The 24,368-nt window shown below is 42.3% G+C and overlaps 1 protein-coding gene across 3 annotated transcripts; it reads right to left on the bottom strand.

The window, feature by feature from the left end:
• Positions 1 to 3,409: 3,409 nt before the first annotated feature.
• Positions 3,410 to 22,384, bottom strand: LOC124133365. Of its 3 annotated transcripts, none has more exons than XM_046497746.2 (2): positions 21,774 to 22,384; positions 3,410 to 5,396 (listed from the first exon to the last, which is right to left on the bottom strand). In XM_046497746.2, the coding sequence occupies exon 2, from the start codon at positions 4,995 to 4,997 to the stop codon at positions 3,621 to 3,623; it is 1,377 nt and encodes a 458-aa protein (XP_046353702.2). In that variant the 5' UTR covers positions 4,998 to 5,396; positions 21,774 to 22,384; the 3' UTR covers positions 3,410 to 3,620. The 3 variants fall into 3 exon arrangements, with proteins under 3 accessions (XP_046353702.2, XP_046353703.2, XP_048257115.1); XM_046497747.2 differs by lacking the exon at positions 21,774 to 22,384 and adding an exon at positions 9,052 to 9,282; XM_048401158.1 differs by lacking the exon at positions 21,774 to 22,384 and adding an exon at positions 5,777 to 5,892.
• Between the last annotated feature and the right edge of the window lie 1,984 nt (positions 22,385 to 24,368).

Below are 24,368 nucleotides of genomic sequence, written 5' to 3'. Positions count from 1 at the left end.
TATCTAATGAAATCGTATGTTATGGATTGGAGAAAACACGCTTACGAGGTTTTGGTAGATAGAGCATGCCCTGGCGAGAGGGAAAAACCAAGGGGGCGAAGCCCCCGCGGTTTTTCCCGACCCCCAGGGCATGCTCTGTCTACCAAAACCGAGAGAAAGTGTTTTTCCATACTTATAAACCGTCTTAATTGATTAAATGTTATAACGAGCATCTATAAATGAGGCGCTTCATTATAGCGCTTCCTTGAAGACGTTATATCATAACTTGCACGTGAAATTCGCTGACTTGCCAGGCGTTCAAGAGCCCTTGGATGTGTCAACAACAAAACACAACTAAAATACTTACTTTTAAATTAAAGCGAAATCTTCGGTTTCTAAATGTTTGTGTTGCAATATTCCACTTCTTTTAAACTTTTCAAAACGAAAATTCGCAATTTTAAAGGTGTTTTTTGCTTTACAAGATATTCGACTTTAAACAATCCAACTGTTACATAGAGGTAGTTGTAACGTAACGGCTAGCAGTTACTGCACGTGCAAATTGTGCAGCATTGATAAGCACTTGTTTAAAAGCACGTGTTTCGAAACCTTGCTGTCCTTTCACCAGAGACTCTGATGTGGAAAGATGAGCGACGACGACGACGACGACTTTCATTTTGTTACGCAGTCTTCATTCACTGAAGAAAGCGATGACTTTTCTTATCGATTTGGAATGGATGCAATTTGAAAGTTAGTCATTAGCGTCCATAATAGGTTTTACTTTGAAAGTAAAACCTCTTAACAGGTTTTACTTTGAATGTAAAACCTCACAATAGGTTTTAATGCCTATAGAAAGAACTCTCTTATTTAATAGAGATCCCAATGAATAGGTTTATAAAGCTTCGGAAAGACTCCAGGCTATGTTACGAGCGTGTAGATGAAAAAACCCAAAACTTTCTAGCGATGTGTCATATGTCAGTCTTCGACGGACGTGTTATTCATACGAAGCTTCGAAAACGGAAGTATTTCTTCATGTTACTGAGCGGACAGTCGCTGTTATCGGGAAATGGGTGAAAACAGATACTAATTATAATTCTTTTTAAAATAATTTTCCAATTACGTAAACAATGAAAATAAAAAAAGTGGAAATTTTCGCTTCCTTGGTCTTTAATCTGGACGTTATGAATGTGTTAGCTTACATTTTTTTAATTTATAACGAACTAAATTAAGTTGTAAATGCAATATTTAAATAATGTGATAAACATAAATTTCATATTAATAAACAATAGGATTAGACCTTTCAAATGGTGTATAACATGACTGTTCTGTAGGTCGCAATAATTTTTTGAATTGTTTTTTCCCTTTATACATGAAAATGGCAAATCCTTTGTTACTGGACACTGTACAGTATATATTTTATGACTCATGAACATTTATTCACTTTCATTTAACTTTTCATTTTAATAAACTGAGTTATATTCATTTATCTCTTGTCTTCTCTTGTCACAATATGTATCGTAGCGTATCGAGATACGTATCGAATCGTGATGTAAGTATCGAGATACGTATCGAATCGTGATGTAAGTATTGAGATACGTATCGAATCGTGACCTAGGTGTATCGTTGCAGCCCTAGTGATTATCATCATGAGCATCGATCCACGCAATTGGGATACGATGACATGCATCAACCACGTCAGGGAGCCTGACCACCCGATCCCGTTAGTCGTCTCTTACGACAAGCGTGGGCTGCTGTTCACCAGTTCTAACCCGAATTATCACAGGGGGTCTGTGAGACTGAAAGTTGAGTTCGATTTAAACAGAGATCCGGATTAGTGACATTATAAGAGGATATTAAAAAAACAGGCACAAAGATGAAAGATTGAAAGAAACATTATTCATCATAATATATTCGGGACCGAAAAAGTCGGTATAGACAGAAATACGGATAAATCAAAGTCCAGTTTTGACAGATTCCACTGTATATAATAACAAGACACATTAACATCACTTGAACATGTTGTATATATCTCACATATAACAAGATACCGGTATATAAATAATTATATCATAACACATCTCCTAGTGGGGAGGGGCGGTCGGGTAGCCTAGTGGTTAAAGCGTTCGCTCGTCACACCGAAGACCCGGGATCGATTCCCGATATGGGTACAATGTGTGAAGCCCATTACTGGTGTCCCCCGCCGTGATGTTGCTGGAATATTGCTAAAAGCGGCGTAAAACCATACTCGCTCACTCCTAGTGGGCAGACCCTCAATTATTCAGTGTATAACTTCTCCATTCAATTTTTATGTACACTGGATAATTGAGGATGTGGGTTTTAGGTATATAAGGCAATATTAGGGCAGGGTCAGTTTCGTCAGTCATATATTCTACATCGTTCTACTGTTAGCCTCGCCGCGAAACACTGCAAGATTGCTGAAGCGGCGTTAAGCAATAATCTCTCACTCTCCTGTCTGAACGGCAACAATTTAACCAATTCCTTCCCTTTTCAGCAGGCCCCGGATGTAATTACATGAACATAGGAACAACGGATATACAGCCGTCATACACCGATGACGTCAACACAGCTGAATGCCAAAACAATCGTAATGGATGTTTTGTTGTTTTAATGTAATTTTTTAAATATCACACAAGATTTTGAAGACTTTATACGGGTCCGTTAGTTTCACAGGTTCGTAAGTTGATTGAGAAGTCTAGCATTAGGAATGACAGAAGTCCGTGTCACATTACTCCTTGAATTCATTACAACCTTAGCCTTGGAAAATAACCTAGAAATTGAGATCAGATCAGTCACAAGCATTGTTCAATGTTAAAAGTACCTTAAGATGAAATAGCTAAACAGGAACATCTGACTCCCCGAAGAACTTCAACCATCGTACTTTCTAATCACCGCACCCCGTGTGTTGTTGGTAGTACATTTCGCCAGATAAAAGTGACAGTAGCATTGGCCTGCAGTAGTTGGAGACACTCTGGGCCCCGTTTCACAAAGCGATATTAGCGCTAGAACTGTCCTAGGTCAATGTTAAAATATGGGTGTTACGATCATCTTAACGCAGGCGGATCCGGGGTGTGGGGTGTGGGGTGTGGGGTGTGGGTGTGGGGTGGGTGTCAAGGGGGTACGAACGCCTCCCCTTTTGAAAGCGTGTTTGTCTGGACCCCCCACCCCCCACCCACACACTCACTGAGAGATGATTTTTATAGTTTGGACCTCACTCTTTTAAAAATGCTTGATCCGCCCTTGCTTAGCACTAATATTGCTTTGTGGAACACACACACACACACGCGCACGCACGCACGCACGCACGCACGCACGCACACACACACCACCACCACCACGCTTGTTGGTTGATGCATGTCATCGATCCCAATTGCATGGATCGATGCGCGTGATATTAATCACTGGATTGTCTGGTCCAGACTCGATTACTTACAGACCGCCGTCATATAGCTGGAATATTGCTGAGTGCGGCGTTAAACAACAAACCAACCAAAACCAACCACACAAACCCGATATCAAAAATATCAAAAGGCCGGTCCTGGTCCAATCACAGCATTTCATTGTTTCTTTGGCAAAGGCATCACAAAATCCCAACTGTTCCTGTAATGTACTTTCACTGACGTGTATCACCGCCTCACGTTCAGTCGTAGAAGCATTGTGTCCGACATTCGCCGCAAGCACTTACGCACCCGTTTGCTGAACAGCAGATACCAGGTGGGATACACTGGTGCGTTGACGAAGAAGAGCAGACGACAAACAAGCAGTGTAATCACCCGGTTCTGAGGTGGGACGGCAGCAAGAGCGCGCGGGAAACTGCAAAAGATGAGAGGAAGCGAGCAGACGAGATAGGCACAGAACATAACAAGGCTGTTTCTGATAGCACTGCTCAAGCTGTCTCGATCCCGTCTTAGAAACTGGTTCCTCAAGGCAGAGCTGTTCTTCATCATCTGGAAACGCTCGAGATCCGCACCCAGTGATATGTCCGAGAAATCCGGGCAACGTGACCTTGTAGAAGTTGTGCTTCCATTGCTCAAGGTCATTTGCAATTGACGCTTCTGGTGATCCTGCTTCACTAAGTTGGCGGCGCGGATGGGGTTTTCTAAGGCAAGAATGTCTTCAAAGGCAAGAGTGTTGTCACACTTCTGGTAGTGCACTACAAGTGTATCATTTGATTTTTGGGAGACGGTGAACGGCCTACCGGCTGGCGCATCGGCAGGATGATAAGACCGTCCACAAGGCACTGTCAGGTCCGCCACGTCCGAGGCAAGACTAGGGGCGCGTTGAAATGGAGTCACGCGATTTTTGGCAAAAGTACCAGTGACATTTAATGTCTTGAAAATACTGTAATAGGAAGAAAATATAGTCACGAAGCCGACCAGGAACACACCGAGAATGAATAAAATGATTGTCATTTGTTCCGCGGCAAAGGTTGACATTTTTGATTGGTAATAGTCCTTACGAAATGGGTCTAATGTCGTCTCCATGATGTTACTCGTTCCTCTGTAGATCAAGCTGCACGTCGTGCTCAATAAAAGCGAGATAATCCAATTTCCGGCGATTGACCTTGACACAATTTGCCGCCGGATCCTCAAGGTCAGAGACGGCTCCTTGATTGTCTTTTTGCGGTAGTAGCCAATGCATGCAAATGTCCCCCAGTACTGAAGGAGGGAATTATACACAATGAACAACTGCGTGCTAGAAAGAGCCTGGCTCACCTCGTACGTGACGTCGTTGACGCCGTTGACGTTGACGCCAACCATGGCGAGGAGCATGCTGATGCAGAGAAGGATGTTGTTGATGCAGATGTTGAGGAGGTGGCTGTTGGGGGGCGTCTTCAGACTAGGGGAGTGTTGCAGTATCAACATCAACAAAGCGTTGATGAGGAGGCTGACGACGATGTTGACGGAAAGACAGAGCAACGCGAGCACGGTAACCCCGTACGGAAGTTCCCACACCTCGCAGCCACTAGAAATGTTTTCACACTCTCCGGTGGTGTTGTTCATCGCTCGCAGATACCGATCAACTAGAAACAGGTGTCATTTCCAGGTCCACAACCTTGACCTTGACCGATATTTCCGATCTGACCCTTTCATCTTTTGTCACCGTAAGAACACTTGCAGTTAATTCTTGTCCGTTTTACACAGGTTATCCCAACAGTGCATAACGATATTTTAAAGGAATGCAGGAATATTATTGTTGTCGACGGTCGTCACGAACTTCTCACTGACAATACCGCCCTTGATAGAAAACACTCATCACAGTTGTCTAATCGCGATGATCCTCACATCGTCGTACAATTCGTTTTCTTTACATTGCTCCCGAAGCTGACGTATTGCGGGTTTAACCACTTCTCCATCAAGTGTATAGGCTCCATTAAACCACAACGATGAGGAAGGTCCTGTCTGTAAAAGATAATACAAGCGATGAGGCACATGGCACGATGCTAATACAACTCGACAATGTCTACATCTATATCGGTACCCAGTAAATGGACCCGTGAAGATCCAGGGTAGAATAGGTCTCCAACAACCCCTTCTTGCCGTAAAAGGCGACTATGCTTGTCGTAAGAGGCGACTAATGGGATCGGGTGGTCAGGCTCTTTATCTTGATTGATGCATGTCATCGTATTCCAATTGGGTGGATCGATGCCCATGATGTCAATCACTGGATTGTGTGGTCAGACTCGATTATTTAAAGACCGCCGTCATATAACTGGAATATTGCTGAGTGTGGGGTTAAACAACAAACAAACAAACAACAACGGTAAATGTTAACAACTCACAGTTTGATGAGCCAGTAAGGACTATTTCAGACTGGAAGAAGTGACCAATTTCTAGTGAAGGTACCGGTGATGTGGCACCTCCGCCAAAGAAGTGACCCTCCGTACCTCCAACCACACGACAGTCAGTTCGAGGAACTTGACGCGCAGGTGTACATATTACCTGAGCTAATACCCGCCTCTGAAAGGTGCGCAGACTGTGTGTACTGGTGTAGTGTGAGAGCTTGTTTAATCAATACACAAGCCAAACTGTCAATCATTCCATCTACACTGACATGCTTGTTCAATGCAAGTGTCATTATCACTGATGGGAAGTGTCACTGGTGTATCGATCCACGGAGACAACATTCAGTGTATATTTGCACAACTTTTAGCACCAGGGGTTCAGTGCTGAGTGAAAGATAGAACCGACAGGACGAAAGGGTGGCAAACTAGCGGTGAAGCTGGAGGACTGTCATCAGGTGTAATGGTGTGTGACCGAGGGATGTTTACCAAGAATGGAAATAATGGTCTAAGAAGCGATGTTATCCTTCATTGCAACTGTGTATTTATTCCCTTGCACTCAGCCATCACAGGAAACAACGCATATCGCCTGCTGTCGTTGAATAAAATTGACATGAATTGTTTCAGTTAAAATTTGGGGTTTTATATCACCGATGGCTTGACGGGCAATCATGTGTATTATTATGAAGTGTTTGTTTGTTTGTTGTTTAACGCCGCACTCAGCATTATTTCAGATATATGACGGCGGTCTGTAAATAATCGAGTCTGACCACACAATCCAGTGATTGACATCATGAGCATCGATCCACGCAATTGGGATCGATGGCATGCATCAACCAAGTCAGCGAGCCTGACCACCCGATCCCGTTAGTCGCCTTATACGACAAGCATAGTCACCTTTTACGGCAAGCATGGGTTGCTGAAGACCTATTCTACAACGGAATCTTCACGGGTTTTATTTTGAGGTATGTCTGTATATATGTATACAGAAGTAAGTCATATTGAACTTTGCCTCATGATAAGATGTTATATAGGGTAAGACTAATGCATATCCTAAGCAGACAATATTCCTTAGAAAACTCAACTTTAATGAGTAAACCTTTAACACGTCACAGATTCACACAGGCCCAAGTCTTCACTACTCGAGAGTTACATAGGGTTAGATAGTTTATGCATAGATAGATATGCATAAATATTTCTTCAGGCGTATAAGTATTAAATATACACGGAAACAGGGTCTAGAGATCGTGCTTGTCAAAACTCCTTTAACCAGGATAACGAATAAAGGATAAAGGAGTTTTGACAAGCACGAATATCTGGACTCTCTCTCTATAAACCCTACATAACTCTCTCTCACGCGACACTCTTCAATATGACGGTCTTCTTTTTATGAGTACTTAATGCATTAATTTATTGCGCAATAAAAATAGAGGAACAAGATTTATTTCATTTCTTCTATAAAATATGATTGAGATCCCCCGATATTTAGCATGACCCCCAAAACAAACTTATCCATATTTCAAGAAGTAGAAATTATCCTATAACAGTATTCAATACCATAAAAAAATAAATATATAAAGAAGCGAATACTGACATGGGGCGTGACCCTAAAACAACCCTCAGTTGGAGGTGTGCGCATTATGATATCTAGTCCATATAAACAGGGCGTCTTCATAACACCGTTTATCATCCAAAACTGGCTCCCACAGGAGATGTCGCTTGGATGAGATCAAGCGATATCTACACTGTAGATATCGCTGCAATGAAATTACTTAAGAATTGACCTTCACTTTGTGTGAGTTCATTGGAGTATGAACCTTCATAGAGTGAGGGCCAAGCTGCATGAACGTCGGAGCTTGCGACGACGTTCATACAATGTTTGGCCCTCACTATGAAGGTTCATACTCCAATGAACTCACACAAAGTGAAAGTCAATTCTTATAATTTTTTATCACAATTTCTTACCTCAAAGGACGTAGGCCAAGATCTAAACACAATTTTATTTAGTACGTGTGACTTCATGTTTACACTGACAGCCAAACAACAACCAGCTATATCGCGGAATAAAATAGATCCCCCAAAAGAGAGGTGACATGAGCGTATGGATGCAGAACTTGCTCTTCAGAAACATCTTACGCAACACATGTCTTCATATAATATCCCCATTAGATGAGAAAGGTCTGTAATGAACTACCTCAGTAAGTCAGTCACAATGACAGCGCGTCGTAATACATAAATTACATCAAGTACAAGACGTCAAAATGGCCGACACGATAAACGTAACGGGAGGATTTCCGAAGTTGTTAATGAACCTGTGGCGGTTACATGTGTTAGTCATAATTGATCAACTGACCGATTATTGAAAGGTGATTAAAGATGCGTCAAACAGACACTAAGGTAAATTCGTAGATTGCTGGAGACGGTCACTGTCAGCCTAGACACAGATCGAGTCGATACTGACGATAGTTTGGATGTGCAATTTTTCGTTTGTTCATTAGGATGGGCCGTAGCGAGGAAATTCGTGAACAATCATGCAGTCAAGCTCTCTTACGTTTCTCAATGTATACTGAAATGCTGTGACCAAGATAAAAGGTTCTAAATGATCAGAAATAATGTTAATGTATGTTTTCGTGGTAGGGAATTCCCAGGGGTTTCCCCAGGAATGTGGAAGTAGTCCGTCAGTGTTTACGTCATTTCAAGAACACGGTCTCGTGAAAAACGTATGAACGTCAAATGTGTCGTTCATACACTTATGAACGTTAATTTCGCGGTCATGTGACCGACCTCTCGTCCAATGGAAAAGTCGCATATCGTGTAAACGTCAAATTAAAAAATTATATCACAATGCTTTGCAGACCATTGTGGTCACAATCAACGTCATTGACGTCACAATCAAAAGACATCACTAATGGCTCTGCTACTGAAGCTGTTAGCAGTACTTTTTTTGTACACTGAAGACACTGCTAATTACTGTCTACAAATTGAAAAAGTTGGAAGAATGATGTTGGATGATAAATATAATCTCACCCTCGTGTCTTTTGACATCAAATATATCAACACTCGTTGATAAAATTGGCAAAAGTCCTCGGCAAGCCTCGGAATTTTTCCACTTTTATCAACTCGTGTTGATATATTTGATATCAATAGACACGAGGGTGAGATTCTCTATAGCTAGTCCATATAATCAGGCGTCTTCATAACACCATATAACGAATCCCCGATACTATTCAAGGCCCTGAAACGCCCTATTATCAGAACTTCAAGACTATACTTACCCTGATTTCGAGAAGCAGGAATTTTATACTTAATCGCAATCCACGTGATCAACTTAACCATTCTCTATTCTTATCAGTCTTTTATGATCCTAGCTACTTCCACATCTGCATGACGAGCGTCGAGTAACAATTCTCCCTGGGCGTGAAACATAAACTAGGACTTGTGTAACCACCCGCCCGATTACGGAGCGGTACGCTGATGGTATATACGACGTAAAACAACGACCACAATTTGTGAGGGTTTCCAAATACAGCGAGATTGTAAACAAGACCCCGACTAACTATAACGATGTCACGAGCTTGGAGGCTTGAGATATGGGGGAGTTTTTAACATGAGTTCGAGTGCTCTTGAAGAAAGCTACTCCATGACGAGAATCCAAATTGACATCGTTTCAACATCGACCACTAGAACAGCGAGGCAGTAAATCACCACGATATCAGTGGCCGCGACATGGACGCTGGATTAAACGATAAGAGCTTAATCCCTGGGTAGACATACTGGTGAGGTTGAGGCATATTATGTGTTGCATATGAGCAGGAATATTGCCAGTTATCAGCGCTAGGGAAATATTGTCAGATAAGATAATTGATTGTGGTGTTTTGCCTTGTGGCCGCTGTTGATGGTGTGGGTCAGGTGATGCGGGTGGGTGTGGTTTTTGAGGATGGAAAACATTACACGAAATTATCAACCGGTAGAACACATCACACGCAAGACATACTGAGAGGGCACAGTTCAAAAAGAAATTTCAAATACTTTAAAACATTTTCAGAGTTTTATTGCGGTGAATATGGATCCGTAACTTTAGATCAGCCCGTGTCTGTGGGCTTCGCCATTTTAGAACATGCCAAACGACTTCTCTTATCTTTCCACTAAGACGTTAGGGTAAAACAAAATGGCGACCAACAGAATCTTAATACTGATGACGGACGTCCACAGTTTGTTTGATCAAATCTCCCGCGGAGAGGACATTTGGTGCCTATGGGATGCATATCTACGTGCCATTCCGATTACTTTATGTCTACATACATTATCTCAATGACAACCCGCTTCATTCCACCATCAGACGGGGGCACGGGTGGCCCAGTCGTCTAAGGCGCCGCGATTCGCTGTGCAGAGTTGCGTCCCTTGGGCACGCCAGGAACCTATGACTGTGGGTTCGAATCCCGGTTCGCCCCGATTATGTTTCTAGGTTTGTCAGCACCATACCCGTGCTCGTGGGTTTCACCGAAGTGGTAAACATCTGAGACCTGCATCACTTCGGGCTTTCCTCCCACATAAAGCTGACACGCCGCGATATAACTGGAATACTGTTAACAGCGGCGTTAAACCCAACTCACTCACTCACTCACTCCACCATCAGACACAAGGCCATGCTGCCATGTTCTTTTGCTCAGAAGCTGTTTGATCAAGGTTACAACATTCAAGGACTCAGTAAAGCTTTCAAAAAGTTTTATGGTAGACATGTGGAGGACATTTCCAAATTTGACAAAAATGATGTCAGATGCAATTCCCTACTTTGACTTGTACCATATGTTCCCGTGTTTTTTCAGATGAACACTTGACTTGCATTTGCATGTGTTTGTGACGGGTGCCACCGATGGGGATATGGAGAGGGTTTTGTCGCTTTTAATTAGCAGTATTCTAGCGATACCACGGCGGGGGACACCAGAAATGGGCTTCACACATTGCACCCATGTGGGGCTTCGAACCAGGGCCTTCTGCGTGACGAGCGAATTCTTTAACAACCAGGCTACCACCGACTCTTATTTGTCATGAAGGATGAATAAGACGGTTGCGTGATGAAGTTTGTAGAACTATCATGCTAAAAAAATACTTTGACAAGGCTCCAGGTGATATAGCTGAAAATACACACCTAAAGGCACACAAAAATCAACAGACATCCCAGAAATAACATTGATAAAGCACATTTTGAATCACCAGCACTTCGCGTTTTGTCATCAAATTCGGCCTCTTCAGAATGTACTGGGGGCGGTCGGGTAGCCTGGTGGTTAAAGCGTTCGCTCGTCACGCCGAAGCCCATTTCTGGTGTCCCCCGCCGTGATATTGCTGGAATAGTGCTCAGAGCGGCGTAAAACAATACTCACTCACTCATAATGTACTGTAACATTAAACTTATAATCTTACAAAACTGACACTGAAACCTCTCGTTGATAAGCAGTATCTATTGGGTAATGGCATTGTATCACAACCCTATGGGTATAGTGCATTGTACATTCTGATCTTAATCGATCCATCGATCGTGTAATTTGTGCAGTGTTCACCTGGTCTACTTTCAGTACTATCTGTATTATTATTTATTATGTTGTTAAATTGAATTAAGCTCCTAAAATAAATCAAAACCATATAAAATGTATTTTACACAAACGTATTGAATGTGGTGTTTTCATTCCAGGAAGTATTGACACGACTGTAGTGTGAGTGAGTGAGTTGGGTTTAACGCCGCTTTTAACAGTATTCCAGTTATATCACAGCGTGTCAGCTTAATGTGGGGGGAAAGCCCGAAGTGATGCAGGTCTCAGTCGGGGCGAACCGGGATTCGAACCCACAGTCATAGGTTTCTGGCGTGCCCAAGGGGCGCAACTCTGCACATCGAATCGCGGTGCCTTAGACGACTGGGCCCCCCGTGTACCCCCCGACACGACTGTAGATTTGTACATGTCAGGCAATAATTAGTTTAAATTATATTTTCTAAAATATATAATGAGAACAAGTTATCCCATAAAAGACTGTCGTACTAAGATCTCTTGTCCGCTTATCTAGCCTATTGTAAGGATAGATTTGTACATGTCAGGCAATAATTAGTTTAAATTATATTTTCTAAAATATATAATGAGAACAAGTTATCCCATAAAAGACTGTCGTACTAAGATCTCTTGTCCGCTTATCTAGCCTATTGTAAGGATAGATTTGTACATGTCAGGCAATAATTAGTTTAAATTATATTTTCTAAAATATTTAATGAGAACAAGTTATCCCATAAAAGACTGTCGTACTAAGATCTCTTGTCCGCTTATCTAGCCTATTGTAAAGATAGAATTACTATGCATCCATGACCTTATCATTCAGGCAGCCTTGGAGGAAGGCTAACACGACTGGAACAATAAAGAATGCTCCCAGGGCAGGCATGGCGTGTGTGGGCAAATACAACTGAACACGTGATACAAGTCACAGACCTTTATGATAACCAAGACTATCAGTTGTTGAGGAGACAAACGTGTTGTAAAGTCAGCATGATGGAAGTACCGTGTTACACCAGACTGACTGAACACACATTGTCAGTCGTGTATATGTGCTTCATGTATGTGTGCTTCATGCTTCGTGTGTGTGCTTCATGTTTCGTGTGTGATTCATGCATAGTGTATGTGTGCTTCATGCATAGTGTATATGTGCTTAATGCTTAGCGTGTGTGCTTCATGCATAGTGTATGTGTGCTTCATGCATAGTGTATATGTGCTTCATGCTTCGTGTGTGTGCTTCATGCTTAGTCTTTATGTGCTTCATGCTTCGTGTGTGTGCTTCATGCTTAGTGTATATGTGCTTCATGCATAGTGTGTGTGTGATTCGTGCTTTGCGTGTGTGCTTCATGCTTCGTGTTTGTGTTTCATGCTTCGTGTGTGTGCTTCATGCTTTGTGTGTGTGCTTCATGCTTTGTGTGTGTGCTTCATGCTTTGTGTGTGTGCTTCATGTGTGTGTTTTATGCTTAGTGTATATGTGCTTCATGCTTTGTGTGTGTGCTTCATGTGTGTGTTTTATGCTTAGTGTATATGTGCTTCATGCTTTGTGTGTGTGCTTCATGTGTGTGTTTTATGCTTAGTGTATATGTGCTTCATGCTTAGTGTATATGTGCTTCATGATTCGTGTCTGTGTGTCATCTGAAGTTTGCTGAGAAAACAATAAGTGAAATGTTTGCCTTCCTCGTAGATAACATCAATGCGATATTTGGGGATATGAAACTTAAGCATCCCCATGGGAACCAATTGTGCTCACCTCCTTGCTGATAATATAACCATTTCCTACTCAAATTAGAAACCACAATGGCTGCAAACAAAATATCAAAATAGCCCCAAGAAGCATCCGATATATGTATTCCCTTTGGATCGAGTTGTTTGGTAAGTTGTCATGGTAACTGCAAATGTCACATCTAGCGCATCCTACAGGACGCCAGTGCTGGCTCCATTAGAACAACATTAGCTGACAATAACAAGGCGTGTATACAGCAAACCTGTTAAATCACCGTATTGTCCAAGTACAGACCAATAGGTGATGCCTGTATGTTTCAGATAATTACTGCGATGTTCCGCAGTAACGTAAACCATTCGGTAAGCAGTCCCATTGTGTTACTTAACGAGTTGGTCGCGCCTCTGAAGGCTGTCGGGGCAACGTTACACCTGCCATTCCCGTTACTTGCATCATCCAAATGGCTACAGCGAGTATTGTCTTACACGGCATTTAGCAATATTCCAGCAATATCACGGCGGGGGACACAGAAATGGGCTTCACACATTGTACCCTTGTGGGGAATCAAACCCGGGCCTTCGGCGTGACGAGCGAACGCTTTGACCACTAGGCTACCCCCTCGTCCCAAATGGCTACAGAACTGCAATGGTTGTAAACCGTAACAGAATAAAATGAAAAGTTTTTTAATCTCATTCTATTGATATTCTAGTTAAATTGTTAATACACTGCTCAAAATAAGTTAAGGACCACGCGATTCTTTCATATAACTATTGCCATGGCGACAGATTAACTATAGTCATATGACAGAATCGGGTGGTCCTGAACTTCTTTTGAGTGGTATATCATATTGTGCGAGTGGATCATATGACCGTAAGGGCCGGTCGGGTAGCCTAGTGGTTAAAGCGTTCGCTCGTCACGCCGAAGACCCGGGTTCGATTCCCCAAATGGGTAAAATGTGTGAAGCCCATTTGTGGTGTCCTCCGCCGTGATATTGCTGGAATATTGCTAAAAGCGACGTAAAACCATACTCACTCACTCATATGACCAAGAGGAGGCGAGGCGAAATGAAAAGGTGTGGCTGCTTGTACTATTCCGGACTCTGAGACACCATGCTGCAGTTTAACATGGTTACCCCACTCAGTATGCTGACTTCGAGCCAACCAGTCCTTGTTCTATCCCTATAATGCCGACGCCAAGCGTGGTAACAAGTACTATTTTATAACGTCCTTTGTTATGAAGCGGCCTCGGATCGGACAACCGACCTTCATTTCTCCGGACAGACGCTCTATCCACTTGACCAATATAATTTCTTTCGTTTGAGGGACGAATTAGAACGAAATTATTTTCTCCTAACGTCGGAAAGCACAACAAAGGGAGGTAACCTGGTTTCGTAATGGGTATATAAGAAAAGGCGGGAAGTTGAAACTTCATTCTCAGGTGCGGTGCAGTCGGGCTGGCTATATTAAACATGTTCGGTTATCTATGATGCCGATTGGAGTGCACGTCGGTTGAATCTATATTTTTTTTATTAATTATGTGTGTAGTACCTGCGGCTGTCCACAAGATGATCAGGATGTTATGCGTTGCTTGCAAATTGTGCTGGCGAGCCATGATAATACGTCGTGAGATGGATCGGTATCCATAGTTGAAATCTCGAACACTCCAGTTGTGAGAGTATGGATTTGGGATATACTCTGATGAGTATGCGCTGACGAGCCATTAGAATACGTAATAAGGCGTCGATGCCTGTGTATATGTACACGTTGGAAATATGAAGCATCGAATCTATATTCATGTAAATTACGGTTGGTTGATGGTCATGATGCTGGTGATGTTCCTGATGCGGACGATGTTCATGATAATGTGAATACTTGTTGAAGAATAAACTGCGGTCAGTCAGTGCACCGTACAGTATCCCAATATGTGGTAGTTGTGTATTTTGTTGTGTAGACGGGGAGAAGGAGGAGAACAGGCAGTCCAATCGTGAAAATTCCCGATTCTTCCTGATCATTATTCTCGGTTTGTTACCAGAATCATAATTTTATAATGTTTGCCATCGTGCTTTAAAAATAATCCACATATAACAAAATGATCTGCCTCCACGAACGGCCTTTTCTTACCCATTTTTGCTTACCTCCGCGGTGATAGGGTTGCAATGTCACCAATCGCATCTTTCCGGATCTTACAACACCGATCGGCTTGTTCCGGAACGATACCCGTGGGTTGTAATATTGTTTCGGAACTAAATGCACACACTTCGAATCCGGTAATGGGGCGGCAGGGTAGCCTAGTGGTTAAAGCGTTTGTTCGTCGCGTCGAAGACCCGGGTTCGATTCCCCAAATGGGTACAATGTGTGAAGCCCATTTATGGTGTCCCCCGACGTGATATTGCTGGAATATTGATAAAAGCGGCGTAAAACAATACACACTCACTCAAAGCCGGTACACATGCCTACCTGGGGTCAAAGGTGAGAAGGTCCAGCGGTCCGTGTTCTGACCAGGGTCCGCGAGCTCGGAGGAGCATGGACTGTCTGCAGTAGAGTACACGGTCTCACGGGAAGTCTCCAGACAGTACTCTGCCGAGGGTAGTGATGAATCACTGTTTTTCACGCCAATATTGGTACGTCAGGAATACGTCACGTTTAATATTCTCACACTTATAGTTGCAAAAAACATTTTAAGGACGGCAACGGAAAAGTATGGTGGCCGAGAGGGGACATCGCTTTCTCGCTTTCTCGCGGTTAAGCAATATCCGCTCTTGACCTCTATAGGGACCGCATGTGATATCTGCTGCAATTGGGAGGGAATGTTGAACTTTTCTCACTATTTACTTAAAACATAATTTAAGTGTACAGACGTAGGTGATTTTAAAAACAATCCACAGATTTTTGCGTAAAATGTAATTGATTGATTTATGGCCCTATTCAGTTGTATGAATGTGGCAGATCATGGCAATACGCTCTAAATAAATCAGGGAATCGAAATAGGTCTTCGGCTTGACGAGCGAACGCTTTAACCACAGGGCTACCCCACTGCCCCCATCGCTGTGGCGTTACCACAGTTGATATGTGTACTTGTGTAAACTACACATATGGAGAGACATAATAATTAGTGTGGCCACATAGTTAAGGTTGATAACAATATGAAATGCATTACGATGATTATCTATAACATATATTAAATCAGCTATCATTGTAATATTTTATGTATATCTTAACCCTCTGGCTGCCACGTGCACCTAAAAATAGCCTGTGTACTATCGCTGTGCCGAGTTTATTTGCGAGTGACGTTCTGGAAACTGCACACTTTCGTCTAAAAACGACGTAACGTAACAACGATAAAACCCATAATTTTCAAATTTCACACTATAACAGTACAACCATTTCCCTAACTGTCTATGTAAATATTGTAAAGCATTAACGTGATTAACAGTAGTTTATAGCTCGGCAAACGTATTGAATATGCGATTTTTTACAAAATGTCCATGGCGGCTGTTTTGTTGACATTGCGCTCTAGATACTTTGTGCGTCTTGTCAGGTTGTAAATCTCCACCAATGTAAAAACCAAAAACATTATGTAAAAAAAATATATACACTCGTTTCACCATCGATAAACTGGGCATTTAGTTGGTTTCATTAGCTAATTAATACATAGATGCGTAGATATTTGACCATTTTCAATCTTTTAACCAAAATATTTATGAAGGTTTCAAACATTCCTTCGCATGTGGATTTTCAATCAGTCGGTGCAATTTGTTCGAAATGAAAAAAATATTTCAATGGCGGCACATTTGAACGAAAGTGTAAACAAGGGGAATTTGACTAACTCCATATGCGTTATTTATTGACAGTAGAGTTGTGAAAATGAAACAGATGTGTTGGAAATTTACTGCTTTTTGCGATGTTGCAATTGCTATGGGCTTGGGGTAATCCAAAAATATTTTATTTCAATTCTTTTAACATGATGTTTCAGAAGGACATATATGTCCCTCTGGCACAGCAACTGCGTTTTGTGTAGAGACAAAAATGTCCAAATGGCATCCAGGGGGTTAAGTATAGTTTTGTCAAAATTATGTATGTATGTGTGTGTGTTTGTGTGTGTGTCCGACTCATTGTCTGTGTAAAAATGTAGTAGATAACTATAGAACTACGGGAATTACAGGAATGGATCACTAAATATCAGCAAAAACCGTTTTAATGTACGGCATTATGGGAAATATCGCTTTCTCGCTCTATCGCTTTCTCGCTCTATCGCTTTCTCGCTCTATAACTTTCTCCCTCTATCGCTTTCTCGCTCTATCGCTTTCTCTAATGACTAACAATAGTCATATGAAAGGATCGGGTGTTCTTTAATTTCTTTTGAATAGTATGTACTGTAAATCTGCCCATATAGTGGCCAAGAGGGAATATTTCTATACCCCGAGAAAGCGAGAAAGCGAGAAAGCGATAGAGCGAGAAAGCGAGAAAGCGATGTCCCCTCTCGGCCACCATAGAAAAGCGTATTGATGGTTCGTCAAGACGAAGGCCCTGGTTTGACCTCCTCTTCATTTTATGACTAGAGTATTGCTAAAAGAATCATACACACAAACTCACTCACTCATGTTGTAAAGTATATATTTATCAAATAAATTTGTATTACATTGTCATATTAATGTGTGCATTTGCGTCTGAACCTGTGCTTATGCAGCTTCAGTGATACTCATCATCAATAACGATGTCAACGCGCGTCATCGTGCTGGTTCGGCAATCGAGACAGAAAATGAGAGTTCATCACAATCTTGCAATGTATGCTTCCTGACTATCTGAATCATTTTAATCTTATTAAAATCGGAACAGCTTTGAGTAACGTATCGGAGTGAAAGGTCTAATTTTAATGCAAGGGGTATCGTGTCGGAGTAACAGAGAACCTATTCTTGTCGAAAGAGGCGACTACCGGGATCGGGTGGTCAGGCTTATTGACTTGGATGATGCATGTCATCGTATCCCAATTGGCGTAGATCGATCTTCATGATGTCAATCACTGGATTTTCTGATCCAGACTCGATTATTTACAGACCGCCGTCATGTAGGTATACAATTGCTGAGTGAGGCGTTAAACAACAAACAATTAAATTTCAATGAGATTGGTAATCTTCATTAAATGTTTATGCCGCTTTATAAATTAGTTCAGTCTTATCACATCGGGGGAAACCCAGAGTATTTAATTTAATATTCTCGTATGCGAAATCGAACATGGCGTGGTGTGTTCGTGGGGAAGACAAAAATACGTTGATGTTCACATTCTGAATAGAGAATTGGTGAATTTATGTAAAGATCCCATGGGATTCGTAAACTGTTTATGTGTATGATGTTAAACTCTATGAGTTAAAGGGGGCACGGGGGGCCCAGTCGTCTAAGGCGCCACGATTCGCTGTGCAGAGTTGCGTCCCTTGGGTACGCCAGAAACCTATGATTGTGGGTTCGAATCCCGGTTCGCCCCGATTATGTTTCTAGGTTTGTCAGCACCATACCCATGCTCGTTTGTTTCACCGAAGTGGTAAACGTCTGAGACCTGCATCACTTCGGTCTTTCCTTCCACATTAAGTTGACACGCCGTGGTATAGCTGGAATAATGTTAAAAGCGGCGTTAAACCCAACTCACTCTATGAGTTAAAACGTCTTCATACTTGTATATTGCTCCATTATCATATACGTTCTAATATACACGTATATGTATGTAAATATGTTCCCCCGGAAGAGCGTCCGCCCGGAGAGCGGAAGGTTCGGGGTTCGATCCCCGGTCGTGTCATACCAAAAGACGTTAAAAGATGGTACTAGTTGTTACCCTGTCTGGCGCTCGGCATTAAGAAGCTAAAACAAGGACTGGTCAGCTCCAAGTCAGTATGCACGTCGCTATGTAAGTGCATTAATCTTGAACGTCTTGATGTACTTTGCGTTTGCATTGTAGTAGAATCAGTGAGTGAGTGAGCGAGTTTGGTTTTACGCCGCTTGTAGCAATATTCCAGCAATATCACGGCGGGGGACACCAGAAATGGGCATCACACATTGTACCCATGTCGGGATTCGAACCCGGGTCTTCGGCGTGACGAGCGAACGCTTTAACCACTAGGCTACCCGACCGCATGTGTAGTAGAATCATGAGTGAGTCAACCAACATTCAATAATGTTACTGTATCTATATAAACTGGCCGGCAAAAGAAAATTTACAATTGAAAAATGGATTTGATAATTATTTTTACAAACGTTACTAAACTGAAAACAGTCTCCGAACACTGCAAACTTAAGGTCCAGAGCAACACACCAATGATTATTAAATACATCACCACCGAATAACCTTTTCTTCTTTGTTTCATTTTTAGCGCGCGTGCGTGCGTGCGTGTGTGTGTGTGTGTTTGTGTGTGTCTGTTATAGCTGGCCCACTTAGATACCATACCGCCCTGTACCAGACGCCCAATCCACTAGACCACGGAGGCTGTTCTCCAGTGATGAAGACCATTAGACCTATTGTACAGCCATCTTGATGTTACACTATTTGCAACGATAAAATTTCCCCTTCTACCACATAAAGACAAACAAACCCGTAACTATGGGAGAACGGAGTAAGACTTTGGGGCTTTGGATACACGATAGGAAAATGATCGATGAGGTTTGATTGAAATCGACTTCAAATAATGTTTTATCATAAAAGATTCAAGGGATGATAAAACCACGGAAGCCACAAATACATTGCTTAGATCCTATGAATATTCAACGGAATGTCCCTGTTTTATTTCAGTTCATTTTACCATACATTGTCTTGGTGCAGTGGAGTTATTGATTTAAAACATCAATGCATTTTTTTAAGCGAGGGTAAATATAGATCAAAATGAGATACATGTTTGTTTTTTAGTAATGCTTTGGTACATGGAAACCTGTTAATCAGTCAAATAAAAGTCATATTGTTATAATTGTTAGAGACACAATATTAGAGACTGATAAGTGATGATGTGTTAACGATAGTCCGTCAGTTTTGTAATATACTAATGTGTTCTCTGTTTGAAGTGTGTTCTATGTGCTCTGGGTGTGAAGTTTGTACTTGATGTCGGCCCCAAGTGACATGGTAACATTGATTCTAAATCCCCCCCCTCCCTAAACTCACACTTTCTCTCACTTTCATACTCCACAACAATCCCCTACACCTCACAATCTCCCTCCCTACCTCACTCTGACTAAGGCTCTCACTCACTCTCACGAAGACTCTCTCTCATTCACAATCTCACTCACTCACTCTCACGAAGACTCTCTCTCACTCACAATCTCACTTACTCACTCTCACGAAGACTCTCTCTCACTCATAATCTCACTCACTCACTCTCACGAAGACTCTCTCTCACTCACAATCTCACTCACTCACTCTCACGAAGACTCACTCTCATTCACAATCTCACTCACTCACTCTCACGAAGACTCTCTCTAACTCACAATCTCACTCACTCACTCTCACGAAGACTCTCTCACTCACAATCTCACTTACTCACTCTCACGAAGACTCTCTCTCACTCATAATCTCACTCACTCACTCTCACGAAGACTCTCTCACTCACAATCTCACTCACTCACTCTCACGAAGACTCTCTCTCACTCATAATCTCACTCACTCACTCTCACGAAGACTCTCTCTCACTCACAATCTCACTCACTCACTCTCATGAAGACTCTCTCTCACTCACAATCTCACTCACTCACTCTCACGAAGACTCTCTCTCACTCACAATCTCACTCACTCACTCTCACGAAGACTCTCTCTCACTCATAATCTCACTCACTCACTCTCACGAAGACTCTCTCTCACTCACAATCTCACTCACTCACTCTCACGAAGACTCTCTCTCACTCACAATCTCACTCACTCACTCTCACGAAGACTCACTCTCATTCACAATCTCACTCACTCACTCTCACGAAGACTCTCTCTAACTCACAATCTCACTCACTCACTCTCACGAAGACTCTCTCACTCACAATCTCACTCACTCACTCTCACGAAGACTCTCTCTCACTCACTCACTCTCACGAAGACTCTCTCTCACTCACTCACAATCTCACTCACTCACTCTCACGAAGACACTACCTCACTCACTCACAATCTCACTCTCACGAAGACACTCCCTCACTCACTCCCTCACTCACTCACTCTCACGAAGACTCTCTCACTCACTCACAATCTCACTCACTCACTCTCACGAAGACACTCCCTCACTCACTCACAATCTCACTCACTCACTCTCACGAAGACACTCCCTCACTCACTCACAATCCCACTCACTCTCACGAAGACTCTATCTCACTCACTCACAATCTCACTCGCTCACTCTGACTAAGACTCTATCTCACTCACTCACAATCTCACTCACTCACTCTGACTAAGACTCTCTCTCACTCATTCACAATCTCACTCACTCACTCTGACTAAGACTCATTCTCTGTCACTCTCTCGATAACTCTCCCCATCCCTCATTAGCTAACGCTCACCCTCAATCGCACTCACTCTGTCACTAACGCTCTCACTCACTCACATTCTCCCTCCCTCACTCACTCAAGGTGTCACCAACACCTCCCTCACTCTCTCACTCACTAACACACTCTCTACCTACCCTTTCACTTTCTTCCCCGTGCATACTTCCCCACTCCTTCACTCCCCCTCCCTACCCTGACAAACGCTCATGAACCCTCATTCTGCAATGTAATGTGTGATGAACACTCACCGTCTCCGTCAGTAGCGCTGACCTCCTCGTGTCCACCACATCTGCGTGATCTGGCCACCAGCATCTCATTGGTCCAGTATGAATCGCAGACTAAGTTCATGGCCTCATCACCTCAACAGCACCAGGCAACGGAATCCTCCAAGTCTTCATATATGACATTTGGTAGAAATATGTCACACTAGCTTCGCCTGATTTAATGGCAATAGATGGCAATAGTTAATCCCATCCCGGGGCATCACTGTTGATTTTCTCGTGTAAATTTAAAAATAAAAAGTCTCATTATCACATATAATCCTGAATTTCAGCCGTGTATCTGGCGTCACACACACACTACACCTTCATGCAGATAATAATGCTGCCGCGATCACATTCTGCCCATTGCGGCCAGGTGGAAGCGGTTATAATCAGTCGATATGTCGGAGGTAGACAGCTGACCTTATCTTCTCCGATAAATCCATTCATGTTCCATCACATGCGAGCAAAGGTCATTCCTGTTCCCTAATGACATTTTATTTGCATGCGAAGTATGACCACGTGGACTCCTGTCCGTTCCCTGTGCACCTCATTAAGAAGGTTCATGTCCAGTCAGTATGAGCAGACGACTGCTTTCGACTGAGCAGATGGCGCTCTATAATTCTGCTGGTACTGTAATCGTACGGACAAATAACCTGCGTGACGTCACTTCGCGGGATTCTGCAACAGGCGACACTGTTGTTTAATCTATATTGGGGCGTGTTCTGCTGCTCGCGTACGGGCATCAGTTGTTGCCGACTAGGGATGGTCGCGGTCAAACTCATCAAAGGATGAATTGAGACAGCAGACGATAAATATCACGGATGAACAAGTGAGGGGAGATCACAGACGAACATACGACAATGATCACCACAGGGTATGCGACAAATATAGCAGACGACAAAGATCACATGTGATCAGACAACAAAGATCACATGTGATCAGACAACAAAGATCACATGTGATCAAACAACAATGATTAAATCAGAGTAGACGACAAGCAACGTATATGATCAGACGATGACAGAACAGAACAGAACAGAACTTTATTACGCCCAAGGCTACAAAAAGTAGCATGTTGAGATTTAACAGGAGATGTGACCTATGATAGTGATGGAAGCTATAATAATTATTTAAATGTAGCCATTACTATTTTACAATATTTTGATATTTCTTTCAAGAAGATGTTATTTTTACAATGAAACATCTGTTGAAGTTTAAACATAGATGGATGTACAATAAGAGTCTTTGGTATGTATAATTGTCTTACTTCTTTAAAATATTCACATTAAAAAATATAATGATATTCATCCGCAATGTCTTGGCTTTTACAAACAGTACACTTTCTATCTAATAAAGGGGTGTGATTCCATCTTCCACATTCAATCGGTAAATAATGGCAATAAGTTCTGAAAAGTAGTAGTGGTATGTACACACCTTTTGGTAAATTACACAGATATGTTTCCAGTGAGATATTATCTTTAATGACTTTATAAAATTTTCCTTTACTTGAATTTGTGACATCAGAATTCCACCGTTGTAGAAACTGATCTTCCAGACAAGTGGCGATGGTCAAGTAGACGATTAAGATAACGGGGAAACTGACGATAAAGATCGCGAGCAAGCAGACGGCAAAAATATCATGGACGAACAGACAACTATATACGTTTTTTTGTTTGTTGTTTAACGCCACACAATATTCCAGCTATATGAGGGCTGTCTTTAAATAATGGAGTCTGGACCAAGCAATTCAGTGATTGATATCATGAGTATCGATTGGGATACGATGATATGCCATCAGTTGCATCCAAGTCACCGAGCCTGACCACCCGATCAATTTAGTGGCCTCTTACGACAAGCTTGGGTTTCAGGGGGACCTATATGGTTACCCGAAACCCCCACTGGTAAGTTAATGTTAAAGTATGGGAGTAACGATCACCTTAGTGCTACGATCACCCTGTCGAACGTGACCGAATATGAACGCGAACAATCCCACAATATTAATCGTCCCAGAAAATACTTGAAAAACATAATAATGCCTCAGACTGTAGAAAAAGAAGAAGACATTGTCTGCCACAAAAATACATTGTTGCAGAATGTTTCTTTTTTCAACATTAGTAAAAGAAGCTCATAGGTTTAATTGCAAATTTTCAGAAAGATGCTTCTTAATCAACTCTTGGAATATGTGATTTTAAGTGATAATGTGGTCACTGGAGACTGGGGGTATTTGACCAAAGCTGCCAAAATACGAGGCATCACATTCTTTTTAACCCTTTCAACCTCATATATTTCCTTACACTTTTCATATTTTCCACACATTAACGGTAATTCGCGAGTTGCTAGGCACCACACACCTCGTACCTATCGCCGCTAATGACTCGGAGCTGCATTCACTGAACAAACACCTGGCACGCGAGCGTTAACTTGCGTCATCACATATAAGGGTCAGCGCGCACCGGGCGCAGCTGACAAGACCACAGACATCAATTTCGGCACTGGTCAATCGCTGATAAGTATTTTTTAACCAGCTGGCACTTGTTTGACAGATAACGTCAGCGCGCACGCCCATTGTGACTACGAAAA

The sequence above is a fragment of the Haliotis rufescens genome, unplaced genomic scaffold (genome assembly GCF_023055435.1).
Source record: "Haliotis rufescens isolate VD_foot unplaced genomic scaffold, xgHalRufe1.0.p SCAF_21, whole genome shotgun sequence".
In the NCBI taxonomy this organism is placed as follows: Eukaryota; Metazoa; Mollusca; class Gastropoda; order Lepetellida; family Haliotidae; genus Haliotis; species Haliotis rufescens.
This window is presented reverse-complemented; position numbering and strand designations above follow the sequence as displayed.

What these genes read in the sequence shown, in the direction of transcription:
- LOC124133365 (XM_046497746.2), bottom strand. Translation starts at nt 4,997, where the DNA reads ATGAACAACACCACCGGAGAGTGTGAAAACATTTCTAGTGGCTGCGAG.